This window comes from Ictidomys tridecemlineatus, chromosome 2 (assembly GCF_052094955.1).
Source record: "Ictidomys tridecemlineatus isolate mIctTri1 chromosome 2, mIctTri1.hap1, whole genome shotgun sequence".
In the NCBI taxonomy this organism is placed as follows: Eukaryota; Metazoa; Chordata; class Mammalia; order Rodentia; family Sciuridae; genus Ictidomys; species Ictidomys tridecemlineatus.
The window spans coordinates 168,086,444-168,098,865 of record NC_135478.1 but is presented as its reverse complement, the minus strand read 5'-3'; the positions used below and the strand labels follow the sequence as shown (position 1 = coordinate 168,098,865).

At 32.3% G+C, this 12,422-nt stretch overlaps 1 protein-coding gene across 1 annotated transcript in view; it reads right to left on the bottom strand.

Moving 5' to 3' along the window:
* The window catches only part of Sema3e (semaphorin 3E), a 236,877-nt gene that overhangs the window by 109,600 nt on the left and 114,855 nt on the right, over window positions 1-12,422 (bottom strand). The window contains exon 2 of the mRNA XM_078040135.1: window positions 1,202-1,362. Coding sequence (XP_077896261.1) covers window positions 1,202-1,362 — 161 coding nt within the window. The remainder of the gene's footprint in view (window positions 1-1,201; window positions 1,363-12,422) is intronic.

Sequence of the window (12,422 nt, the reverse complement as noted above, 5' to 3'; positions counted from 1 at the left end):
TTTAGGAGAAACAGACTGCAGAAAGAAGAAAGGGCTGGAGGCTAAGAAAGGAAAGATGTGAATTTTATTTCTCTATTTTATAGTAGTGTAAAGATAAGATTTAACCAAAACTTGAGTTATAGTATATTGGGAAGATGGAGGGCAGGTAACTGGGGAATTGCTGGTGAAATATGGTACAGATATTTGAACTGTGCTATTGCAACCGAAAACTAAACTCCTCATCCTCCCTAAGGTTAACATATATTGTCTAAAACCAACAATGTAAATCAGGAAGAGTATACAGATGTTGGCTTCTAAGGTGGTGGTGTGGTACTGGGATTGAACCCTGAGCCTCAACATGCTAAGCACACTCTCCATGACCAAGTTATGTCCCAACTCCTAATGCATGAATGGTATATAGAAATATAGATGTAACAACCAGAAAAAAAATGGATTAAAAACTGGCAAGGATTAAGGGATGATGCTTTTTGTCATATTTTATTTCTAAAGAAGACTTTAGAAAACATGAACATGGCCCATTTCCATGAATATAAAAATAAATTATAAAGAAAGTAGATTATATCATATATACATTTATGCCAAAAAAATATATTTCTTCGTGTTTCATGTAAAATTGATATGAGGCCAAAAACTTTAACCCAATTCAACCCTGTGTAATTAATTGTACAGTTTAGTTAACAGTTTTTCTTCTTTTTACAGTTAACCTTGTGCAAAATGTTGGGCCCTTACTTATTTTAGTGTTATACCTTATTCCACCAGGTTTAAGGAGCAACCATCTGAATTAGTGGTGTTACCAATGGACAGTATCAATATAACATCATATACTGATGTCATATATCCATATTTATTCAAGCTTAAATATTAGAGCAATAAAGGCCAGAGGAACTGCTAGTAATTCAGCATGCTCTGACTCAGTTCTCAGGACAGTGGGTGTGGTGACAAGAGCCATCATGCATGAGGAATGTCACATCACCAAGCAAAAGTCTCTAAATCTGCATTATCAGTGGTGTGCTAGAATAGTTCAGACATGATTTATAAACGTTTCACAAAATGATTTCATTTCTTCTAAATTTTATTTCAATAAAGTAATCATTAAAAAATTTAAAGTGATCAAAATGATGGAAAAAAAAAACAAGTCAAGTGATATCCTTGCAATTCCCCCCTTTTATTTTCCTTCTAAAATAGTTTGATGTTTCAATACCTCTCTATAGCCATCACTGATTCGTTCCAAGCTGAGGGAATACACAAGGTCCCTGCCTCCCACAAAGAGTCGTTCTTGATATTCATCCAGCAGCATTGTATGGAGATCAAGAAATCCAAAAGGGCTATGAAATATTGATGTTCTGTTCAGATCCAAGAGCTCTGAAATGCAAAGAGATATATATACTAAACACATGAGAAAATGCAAATACCTCTTTAATAAACATTTTTCTCCTGACTGTATTTAAAATCCTATTAGAACTAACTAGTTAACAATCATGTTCTCATAGCTATAGAGAACTTTGAACTTCAGTATTCAAAAAAGTTTAGAAATATATACTCAACCTTCAGTAGCAATGTAGGATTAGTTTCAGCCCCACTCTGCTCTGACACTAAAACCTAAGGATGATTAGTTTGCTTATATAAAATGGCATAGTTTCTGCATATAACCTTTGTGCATTCTTCTCTATATTTTAAATCATCTTGAGATTACATATAGCACCCTAATACAATACAAATGCTATATAAATAGTTGTTATGCTTTATTGTTAAGGGATTAATGACAAGAAAAAAAGTCTTCGCATGTTCAGTACAGACAGAATATTTTTTAAAAAAATATTTTAAATCCATGAATCTGTGGGGTGTGGAAACCACAGATACAGAGGGTCAACTATACAGTCAAACTGACAATAAATTAAATGTGTGAAAATTAAAATCTTTTACCAATTTATGAATCTAAAAACTTAAATCTAATGTAATAGGTAAGGTAAATATTCTATGTTTTTTTAAACATTTATTTTTAAATTGTAGGTGGACACAATACCTTAATTTTGTTTTTATGTGGTGCTGAGGATTAAATCTAGCATGCTAGGCAAGCACTCTTCCTCTGAGCCTCAACCCCAGCCCCAGTATTTAAAAAAAAAAAAAAAATCCTTGACAATCTTTAATCTCCAGTGCTATGTGGAAAAGTCATTTTATAGCTTCTCTATGTATAACAAAATGCCAAATCTATATTAAACACTCTCAAAGTGTGTCCATTTAATTTTAGATGAACACCAACTCAGAAAAATGTTTCTACTTTAAGTCAGTATTGAAAGCCACACTCAAAATCAATAGTACAATTCTAAAAACTAATCAAGGTTACAGCTACACTGAGTTATTAACAGTGGGGGTTTGTTTTCCACAATTGTGATTTTGCTAATGTTCATGCATTTATGCCTATGTCAGAAATTTCAAACTATGTGCTTTAGATATATATACTTAATTTTAAGGAATAAGAATCTGGAAAGCCTCTCTTATGTGTACATTTGTTTGTTGAAGCTATTTAATTGCCTATGGCAGTTCAATATTAAAGTTGGTAAAATTATATACGAGTGCCTTTGATAATGAGAAAGAGTATTATCCTCAAATTAGACCATGAATGGTGAAGAGTTTCTGAGGAGGCCCCTTGGAAATGTTAGTTAGAAGGTAACTTCCTTTTCGAAAGGTCAATGTCAAACGTCTTTGACAGAGAAGGTAGAACATTATTGACCAGAACACTAAAATATGGATGATAAAAAAAATACAACAAATTGAGAGCATTTTATTCACTCTTCTGTATCTTCTGTTTCTGAAAAATATGTTTTCTTCTCCTCCTTTTAAAAATGTATTCCTTGTTTGAGTCTTTATTCTGCTACTGTTGATGCCCAAGTTTTTCTGGAGTAGGATTAACTTTAAACTTAGAGTTTACAACTTAGGTATCTTTTATAAAGGTAAAATTTGAGATGTGTTATTTATTACCTAAATAAAGAATTTGAGAACAAGTTGTTAGGGTGGGATGAAGAGAAAGTAGGTACTTTATTTGGAGAAGAAAAAATAGGAATTTGACAGATTAGAATATCTTGAATCCTGGAACACAACTTTTTTTCCATTTACTAATTTTGTCAAGGTAAAAATCATGCTGTTGTCCTTATTAAGGTATTTACACATAAAAGCACAGCTGGGATCCAATACCAAAACAAACATACAGATGTAAGCTATCAGCTGCTACCATATTTTGACTTTATAAACATGTATGATTTCATATCAGTACCACTAAGTGAACTCTTTCCTATAAAAGTTTCCCCAGTTATACTGATAGTTAACTAAAATTTTCCAGTTTTTGTACTCCATGAAAATCATTACCTGGATGGGTGCAACTGATCAAAGAAAGGTCACATATTCACTACAATTAGCAGGATTCTAGACCACAGACTTGCCAATACACAAAGGGGCAAAATTTAGGAGATTAAATTTGTTGAAAAATAAAAGTAAAGTATGAAAGAATTCAAATATGAGGGCCCTACTCTAAAATATTACCAGAATGGAGTGATATATTTTTGAAGGTTTTCACTGGAATGAGAGGCAGACGAATCAGCAAAGGGGTTACTCCATGAGTGAATTCAATCTAGGGATAACTTTGCCTACTTCTGATGAGGTCATTAGTATCTTTGTTACCATCTACATGTGGAAAAGTACACACTAACTTCTTCTTGTTTTTATGAATTGCCAGTTTCTGCTAAGCTTACTATAATTGCAATAGTCTAAAAGTGGTAGCTTTTATTTCTTCATCAGTAATAATATAAATTATTTATTAAATCATCAATCTTATTTTATTCTGATGTATTAACTTCTCTTCTGACCAGTCCAGCTTCTCTATGGCCAAATCTATACAAAGAGTTTACAAAGATGCACACATGTTCCTTTAGCTGCACTAAAGAATGCAAATGTAAAGACTAAAGAATGCAAATGTAAAAAACTGAAGTGTGCATTAGAGTAATGTAAATTTTGTAAATATCCACTTTTAGTGACTTTTACATTTTTTTCCCAAACAGTAAGCTACCACAGTGTAACCGTTTAAATAACCACTCATTTATTTCACTGATGGAAAAACTCAGGTGCCCAGAAATTTAATGAATATCTTACAGGAATATACTAGTATAATGAAAAGAAAAAAAAAACTTTCAAATTACCCATAAAAACATGAGAATGAAAGCACAATGAATGTATATATCATCACCAAAATTCTTATAGACTGATAATCTTGAGAGCCAAATGCTGGTCCTGGCTTTGGCCCTTATTACCTATGGAAACCTGAAGAATCTCTTAACCTCTTTAAATTGGATTCCTTAAGTGTTAATATGTGTTCCACCTTTAAAATTCTTAATTCTTTGAATTGTGTTTTTAATATGAAGTTTATAAAGCAATATAAAAATAAACAAACCCAACATGTATATGGTTTTACAGAGCCCTTCTAAGTACAGTGCTGACCTTATAATTTTGGAAACTTAAAAATGGGATGGAATGGTCAATGAACAAGTCTATAACATTTTCTATAAGCTTGCCTAAAAGGAAGTATTAAACACTCATTCAAAACTTGTCATATTTAAATGATTATAAAGTCAGATAATTGTTTTTTGTTGTTGTTACATGGAATTTTGAAGATTGTGTAGCTTGATTCATCCATATGGTCTCAGAAGAAATTTCTGCCAAAATATGTTAGGGTACATTAAAACTGAATATTATCACATGCTTTTACCAATAATTCAAGAAATTTCATTTCCTTTGTGAAGATATTTCCTAGAATAATTCCAAACTTTTTTAAAAAAACTAAAAAACCAAAGGCCAAATCTTTTCCCTGATATGTGGATGCTAACTCACAATAAGGCAGGGGGGTGCAAAATAGAAGTACTTTGGATTAGACAAAGGGGTATGAAGGGAAGGAAGCGGGAATGAGAATAGGAAAAATAAAATGAATCATACATTACTATCCTATGTGCATATATGATGACATGATCAATGTCAGAAAATTAACTGCAACAAATAGAGATCAAATTAGGAAAATTCAAACCCAAAGATAGAAAGTCAGGTCCATGGTAATGAGCAAACTAACAGAAGCCAAAGGAAATGATCTCTGAGGAGATGCTCCATCTTTGCTTCTTGCTTGTCTTGATGCCACTGTTCACTGTACTTATTCCAAAATGCTTCTTCATTAATTTGCTCATAGCCAAGTATGTCTATTGGCACCCAATTATATACAATCTTCCAGCTTCCACCTCAACACTGTATGGTAATAATTCCTATATTTCTTAATTCAAAATCCTAAGGGAAAGGGCATATAATTATTTCAGCAGTGTCTATAATTCATAGATTTCTGGCTTCCTCTAGATTGGCTGCTTTGTGATCAATTATTCATCTATAGTTAAATGTGGTCCTTATAATTACATGAAGCCAGAACAGTCATTATGAAGCATGTGTTTCAATTCCATAGGCAAACCTATACAATCTATCTTTACTCATAAGTAAATTTACAGTAACACATTTGTTATAATCTGTATTTCTAGTAGATTGAATAATTTGACCTGCTGATTACAGATTCTTAACACAATCTTTTTACACATTGGAGAGTATCCGCCACAAATAAAATCTGGGTTTTTTTATTAGTTGATCTGAGCCATTTTCCCTAATAATAACTAGATTGTCAGAGTCACTCGCACTATTAGAGAGAAGAGAATATTTTAAATTTCAGTCTTATCTACTTCATTCAAATGCAAGTCTAGGAATTGAAATATACTTTATTTTTAAAAAGATGATTCCAAACATAAAATTAATTAGTTGAAAAGAGTAAAGGTTGGCAAATCATGCAATTCAAAGTTTTTTAAAAAGCAGAAACAAAATTATTACAGAAAATCTAAAGATATATAAAATATTATATATTATTCCATATTAACTAGACTCCACAATGTAACATGTGGGTGTTCTCATACACACAAGTAAGAAAAGTGTGGTTTATTAAGGGATTATATATCAGAAACTGAATGCATTTTTCAGAGCCTGAAATAAATAATGAGGTAGAATGAAAAGTTTGCCAAATGTATGATAATTTGGATTAAAATAATTCAAAATAATTTCATAATAACACCATCAACAGGAACATTTGGGATATTATGAATTTCAATTTTATTTACTATGAGTTTGTAATTTATAAAACAGTCTCAAAAAAACTACAGAATTTTTCATGTTGCTTTTACTTACCAATTTGTGGGGGTTTTTGTTTGTTTGTTTGTTTTATATTTCTTAAATGGTTTTACCTGATTTGTTGCAGAGTTTCAAAATATATTGAAAGTTCTTTTGTGTGTTCAAGCATTCAAGCATACTAAAGGCAAAATAAAGGAGCAAGAAGCTTTCCTCCCTTTTTCAGATTTTTTTTTTTTTTTTTTTTTTTTTTTTTTTTTTTTTTAGGGTTAGAGCCAGTACTTTAAGTCATATTAATGATTTTAACTCCAAATCGTAGTCTGTGGACTTGGCATATTTACCAAGCAAGGGCTAATGTCTTTATCCTTTTGCACTACTGCAAGCTGTCTGGATGAAAGAAATAGAAATACAGGAAAGGGGGACAAAGAAACTCTAATCCCAGGTAATCTCCAGAAAACACAGTACAAATAATAGATAGTGCTGACTCAGTAAGAAGGAGGGAGCTCATCTCGAGTTCTTCCTACTCTAAAAATAACATGAATTACTTGGGGAGGGAAGGGACAAAGAAACAAGACGAAACTGAAATGCACCAACTTAGAGTTCATCCGGAAATTTTCTAAAGAGGGAACTAATTATTATAGCTAAGCTGCATGCTAATTATCAGCTGTCAATGAAGATATACACTCAGGATTTAGTCATTTCCTCTCATGGCCTTTCTTTGTAACCTGCAAAGGACTTAGTTTTAAAACTCTCTGACATAAATACACTACAGAGACAGAACTCTACACTTTGTCAAAATATATTTAAATTCCACATCTCTGTGTGTAACATGGGGGAGAAGCAAGTACGTATTTTCCAACTCTCAAACAAAAAATAGATTTTAAAGACAGAGGTGTTTCCTTCTTAAATGAACACTTTTTAGTCCACTGTCACCTGCTAAGTAAGGACTTCCCAAAGCCCAAGACTATAACTAAACTTGTCATTACTTTCTGAATCCATTATTTTATTCCATGTGTGTCTTAAAGTTAATTCAACTGAAAAATATTATATAATGGTATATGGAAATAGCCATTAGAAATTTTTTTAACTTCTTAATGGTAAAAAAGAAGACAATTTCTTATAACACGTTTTGATGATTTTGACAGATCTAACTTGTGATCATTAATGATTTGTAATAATGTAGAAGCTAACTGTTGAAAAGTAAAAAAAAATAATAATAATAAAGGTTAGGGATGTAGCTCATTGGCAGAATATTTGCATGTGTGAGGCCCTGGGTTCCAGCACAGTAAAGCAAAACAAAACACTACACAATTAACTTTGTAAAAAGTATAATAGGAGATGGCTCAATGATTCCTTGATTGCTCTGTTAGCAGGGGCTAGCCTTTTATCTATTCACTGAAATTTAGATTCTTTCTCACAGTCATTGGTATATGATAGGTATTGGAGTGCTCCAAGATTTTCCATCATAAACCACTTATAATAAAAGTGAAATTGTTCGAACATATGTAAGAATAGTCTAGTGTTAAACAGTCATTATTTCTTTAAAGAAACATGATGTATGCAGAATTTTAAGATTCTTTGTTCTCATCCTAGGTAGATTATAATTATCTAGTATTACACATTGGTCTCTGAACTCCTCTATGAACAAGAGGTCACCACGGGACAAGTTTGTGTACAATTATTATCTATGTATTACAGGTGTATATGTGTATGTACTCAAATTATCTAAGTGAAGAACATCAAAGAATATAAAATAATACTCCCTAAAAGCCAGTGATTTAAATATTTATTTATGATTCCCAGCTAAATGTTTAATTATGAGGATATTTTATTTCACTGGAGGCCAAAGGAGCAAGTGCCAAGTGAACAGCCTTCACAACTGAGCCTACACTCTGGAAGTACCAGAGTACTTTCTTCAGCATCTCTTAGGGCCTTGTAAACTAGAGCATGTTGTTCAAGATGTAAGGAGAAGGCAAAGCTTTTAAGAGCAATTGTAAGACGAGATTTACTTGAAAAATACCAAATGTATTTTGGTGTGCATAATGGCCAGAAGGGGGCAAGAGAGAATGATAGGGAGGTTTGAAGACTATTTTCATCAATATGGTCAAACTTGCCTCCACTGGGATTATACCAGTTTAGAATTCCACTACTAAAGGTGAGACTATAATGTACCTCCTTAGCCTTAACAACCACATAATTGAAGTTTAGGATTGTTGCTGGTTTAATTGGGGAAATACAAATTTAATGTGAATTTTTAGTAAAGTTTTAGGCATCCTTTCATATATCTTCAGATACTTTGGTTTATTTTTTGTTATTTTCTCACAATGTCCATTGTGCATTTTTACTTTGTATTCTGTACATTAAAAGAATTTTCAAGCTGTTAAATTTTATGTCATTTGAAGACATGGTTGAGAGATGAAAGAAGATGGGTTCTTAAATGTACACAATTGTGCTTCAACTATGTTAGAAAGGTATGTTTAATGTGCTCTTTTTTTAACTTCAGTAAGCAGAGCTAATTCTCTTTTTTCCTCATTAAATCTCCTCTTCCATACTGTTAATTCTTGATTACCCAGGATAATTAACTAGTTTGACAATTAACACTTTTTTTAAAAGCTGTATTTGAAATCACACACACAATATTATGAATCAGAAGTGGATAAGGAGCATTTTCAGTCCTCTAAAGTCTGAATTTGGATAAAAGATAAACTCCTAGGCACACCTATTCATCTGGACAGTTACATGGGAATAAGAAAGGTGCAGTTTTGCTCACAGTGGAAAAGATTCATTCAGTTGGAAGAAAAAATTATTCACTCCAAACCAACCTTTAAACCCCACACCTGAGAGTGCGTTGGTTTCTGGACATTAAAAAGTTTTATAATAAGAGCTCTTAAATATTCAGTCAAAGCAAAAGTTAAGGAAGCAAAGAAAATGTATAATTCTGTAATGTTTTCCATTAAAACAAACTTAGAAGAGGGGAGAAGGATAACAGGTTTCTAAAGTCCTACAAAATGCTCTCAGTATTACAACAGTTAGTATGTTATAGGTCTGACCATCATCCAAACACCTGCTTTCAAAATGTTCAAACAGAAATTGTGAATGGTCTGTTGTTACAAAGCTTTAGTTATATTTGTTTTATTTACTTACTTTTAAAGTTAGATGTGTAAAAAGAATTCATTGCACAATAATACTTTTAAAGCCAGTTTTTCTGGATTGTGCCCTTTCACAGATTAGATCCCACATAATATTTTAAGTTTAACAATAGAATACTACTGTTTTATAAATTTGCTGTATACTCTTTCTTAAAATTATGTTTGAGACAAATGGATAACTGCTTACTTCATCATTTGTTCACATTAACACATATATTCAACAATTCTTTCTTCCATCACTTTCCAGAATGCATTCTGTAAGATGCTTTTCCACTTGGGAACAAAGGTGACCAATGTGGCTGACTGAGGATGTAGCTCAGTGTTACACCACTTGCATAGCACATGCAGAGCATACAAAAGATAACTAATGTGTGCATAACTGTAACTTATTATAATTAGCTGTTATTTAAGTCATAAGTACAATTCCAGTTTTATCTTAATTCAGAAATGTTCTGTAATAAAACTAATGTGTTCTCTACAATCTATATTTTAAATTGAAGTCATGTTAAAAAGTTGAATAGGTCTATCATGTATTTCTTCATTTTACATTTGATTATTTTAGTGATAGAAGTAATATATATATGTATATATATAACTTATTAATACATAGTATAATTTCTTATGTTTTTGTTGGAATTTTGTACATTTCTCTAAAAACAATTTCATTGACCTTTGATTTACAACATGTTTTCTTCAACAAATAATCCATTACATAACATCAAAGATGCAAATAAACTAAAAATGTAGTCACATTTTTGTTTGTCCTTCTGCACTACTTGATACTTGATATCTTTTTCAAAGTACTATGACTCTCACATTTTACCTCCTATCTTGATAAACATCCAAATCCATAATAATTTAGCCAATTGCCTATTTGATATCTTCTCTTGAGTCTATCAGGCTTCTCAAGTTTAACAAATGCAAAATTAGCTCTTGATTTCCATAGACAAACCGACTCCTCTCCCATTCTTCTACTCTGTAGATGGTTCTTCAACCATTGGTAAAAATCTAGAATTTATCTCGATTTCTTTTTCTCTGAAACCACAGTATCCATCCTTAGAATCACCACAACAACCACTTATCTGGACCACTAGAAAGGCCTCCCTGTTTTCTTGTTTCTACTGACTATATCTCCTGAGACCACCTCCATTATTTTATCTCACAGTTGCCACAGTGATCCTTTCTTTAAAAACACAAATGGGGCCATGGTATTGCTCCTTCTGCTTAAAACTCTACATACTTTGCAATGCTCTTATATTAAAATCTTGGCTCAAAGTCTGGTTTGATCTGTCAGCTACTTCCCTTCCACCCTGGGTTGCTCCAATTTCTCTTCTGCTCACAGAACTACAGGGCTAGGGCTTTGGAGCATGGCCCTGATTTTCCTTCTGTCTCTACTTATCTGGCTCCTCACCCATTTTGGTTCCACCCTCCCTAAAGCCTTCCCACTCTAAGGAATCTTAAGATCTCACCCAAGCATTCTAAGTTGCACCACGGTTTTTAGATCCTACACTGTATGAATGCTATTGGATTTGTTTTTTCATTTGTTTGTTTGTTCTTTACTTACATATTTTCTCTCTTTTGACAGGAAGTTCCTTAAAAGCAATATGTATGTATGTATGTGTGTGTGTATTTATTTATATATATATATATATATATATATATATATATATATATAAATCTTGAACACTAGGATACCCCCAAGTTTAGGCCATTATTTAGTAGGCACCAGAAAAAGATATATTTAATAAACTTTTCTGGTTCTCAACTTCCCCATTGTAATATGAGGATGAGGATCATAATATCTAACTAGCAGAGATCCTGTTAAAATCATATGATCTACAGTAGCTAATGAGCAGCCAATAAATATGATTTTTTATGTCTCTCCTTTGATGTTGACCGACTACCAGATAAGGGCAATGAGTGAAAAGTTTCCCTGTAGAAATAGATATCTCTTAATTGTGTTCTGTCGGTTGGAGATGATTACTCTCACAGCTCATCATATAGGCTGAAAGTTAAATATTAAATAGTAAATGTCACATGTACACAATTACTATGATCAGAGTAAATAGCTAGTGTGTATTTTAAGTTAAAAACCTTAATTTCCTACCAGCAAAAGTCTGAGTTAATTTTCTATTCTTTTTTTTTTATCCACACCCATCACAGCCTGCAAGAGAAAAATTGTCTTTATTTTCCCAAGAAATTTGCTTCATTTCTTTATTATTTATTTATTTATAAATTCAATGTACAACAAATTATGCAATTCTATCTCCACCCTACCAATGAAATTTAGATCCTAAGTCCCAGCAAAGCAGTCAAAAATTGTTCAAACATTTTGTACTATTACTACAAAATCTTGGATTTTTAAGAGCTTCCTAGTACTTAACTTGGAAGCTGTTTTGTAAGGATAGGAATAAAATTGTCAGTTTCTACAGAGGTGTATATTTTGACATGGTGTTATACTATTAGAGCTAGATAGTCCCTTTATTCTCTTCTCTTGACCTCGATAAAGATCCTCAACCTCATCTTTATGAAAATAAAGCCTTCCCTCAACCCATATAGTTTAATTATGCTAAACATTCTTTCTCAAAAAAAAAAAAGAAAAAGAAAACTTCCCCATATACTATGGCTTTGCAATCTGACACACCAAACATTCATACCTTTAAAACTATGTAGTTTTAAGACTGACAAACTACCATAAATACTGTGTTATACTGTATAATTTGGCACTTTCTCTATCGACATCACATCACATTTCCTCATAGTTACAGAGTGATGGAATTATAACTGAATTTCAAATCCAGAAAGAGTGAAGGGCAACTTTGTAATATTTTTTATCCTGTTAACTCAAAGGAAATTGAACCTACTCCCATTAAATGAGAAAGAAAATAATACTGTTGGTAGCTAGATCTGGACATAGAAATGAGATTTTGTTTTATTTACAATTTTTTTGATTGGTTTGGAAATGCTAACACTCATTCACTTTTAAGGGACAGGCCTCAATTACCACAAGGGCTGCCATGTGAACCGGATGCCTCCAGTAGGTAATAGGCCCCCTGGTAGGTGGGTTCCCTTCAGATGTGC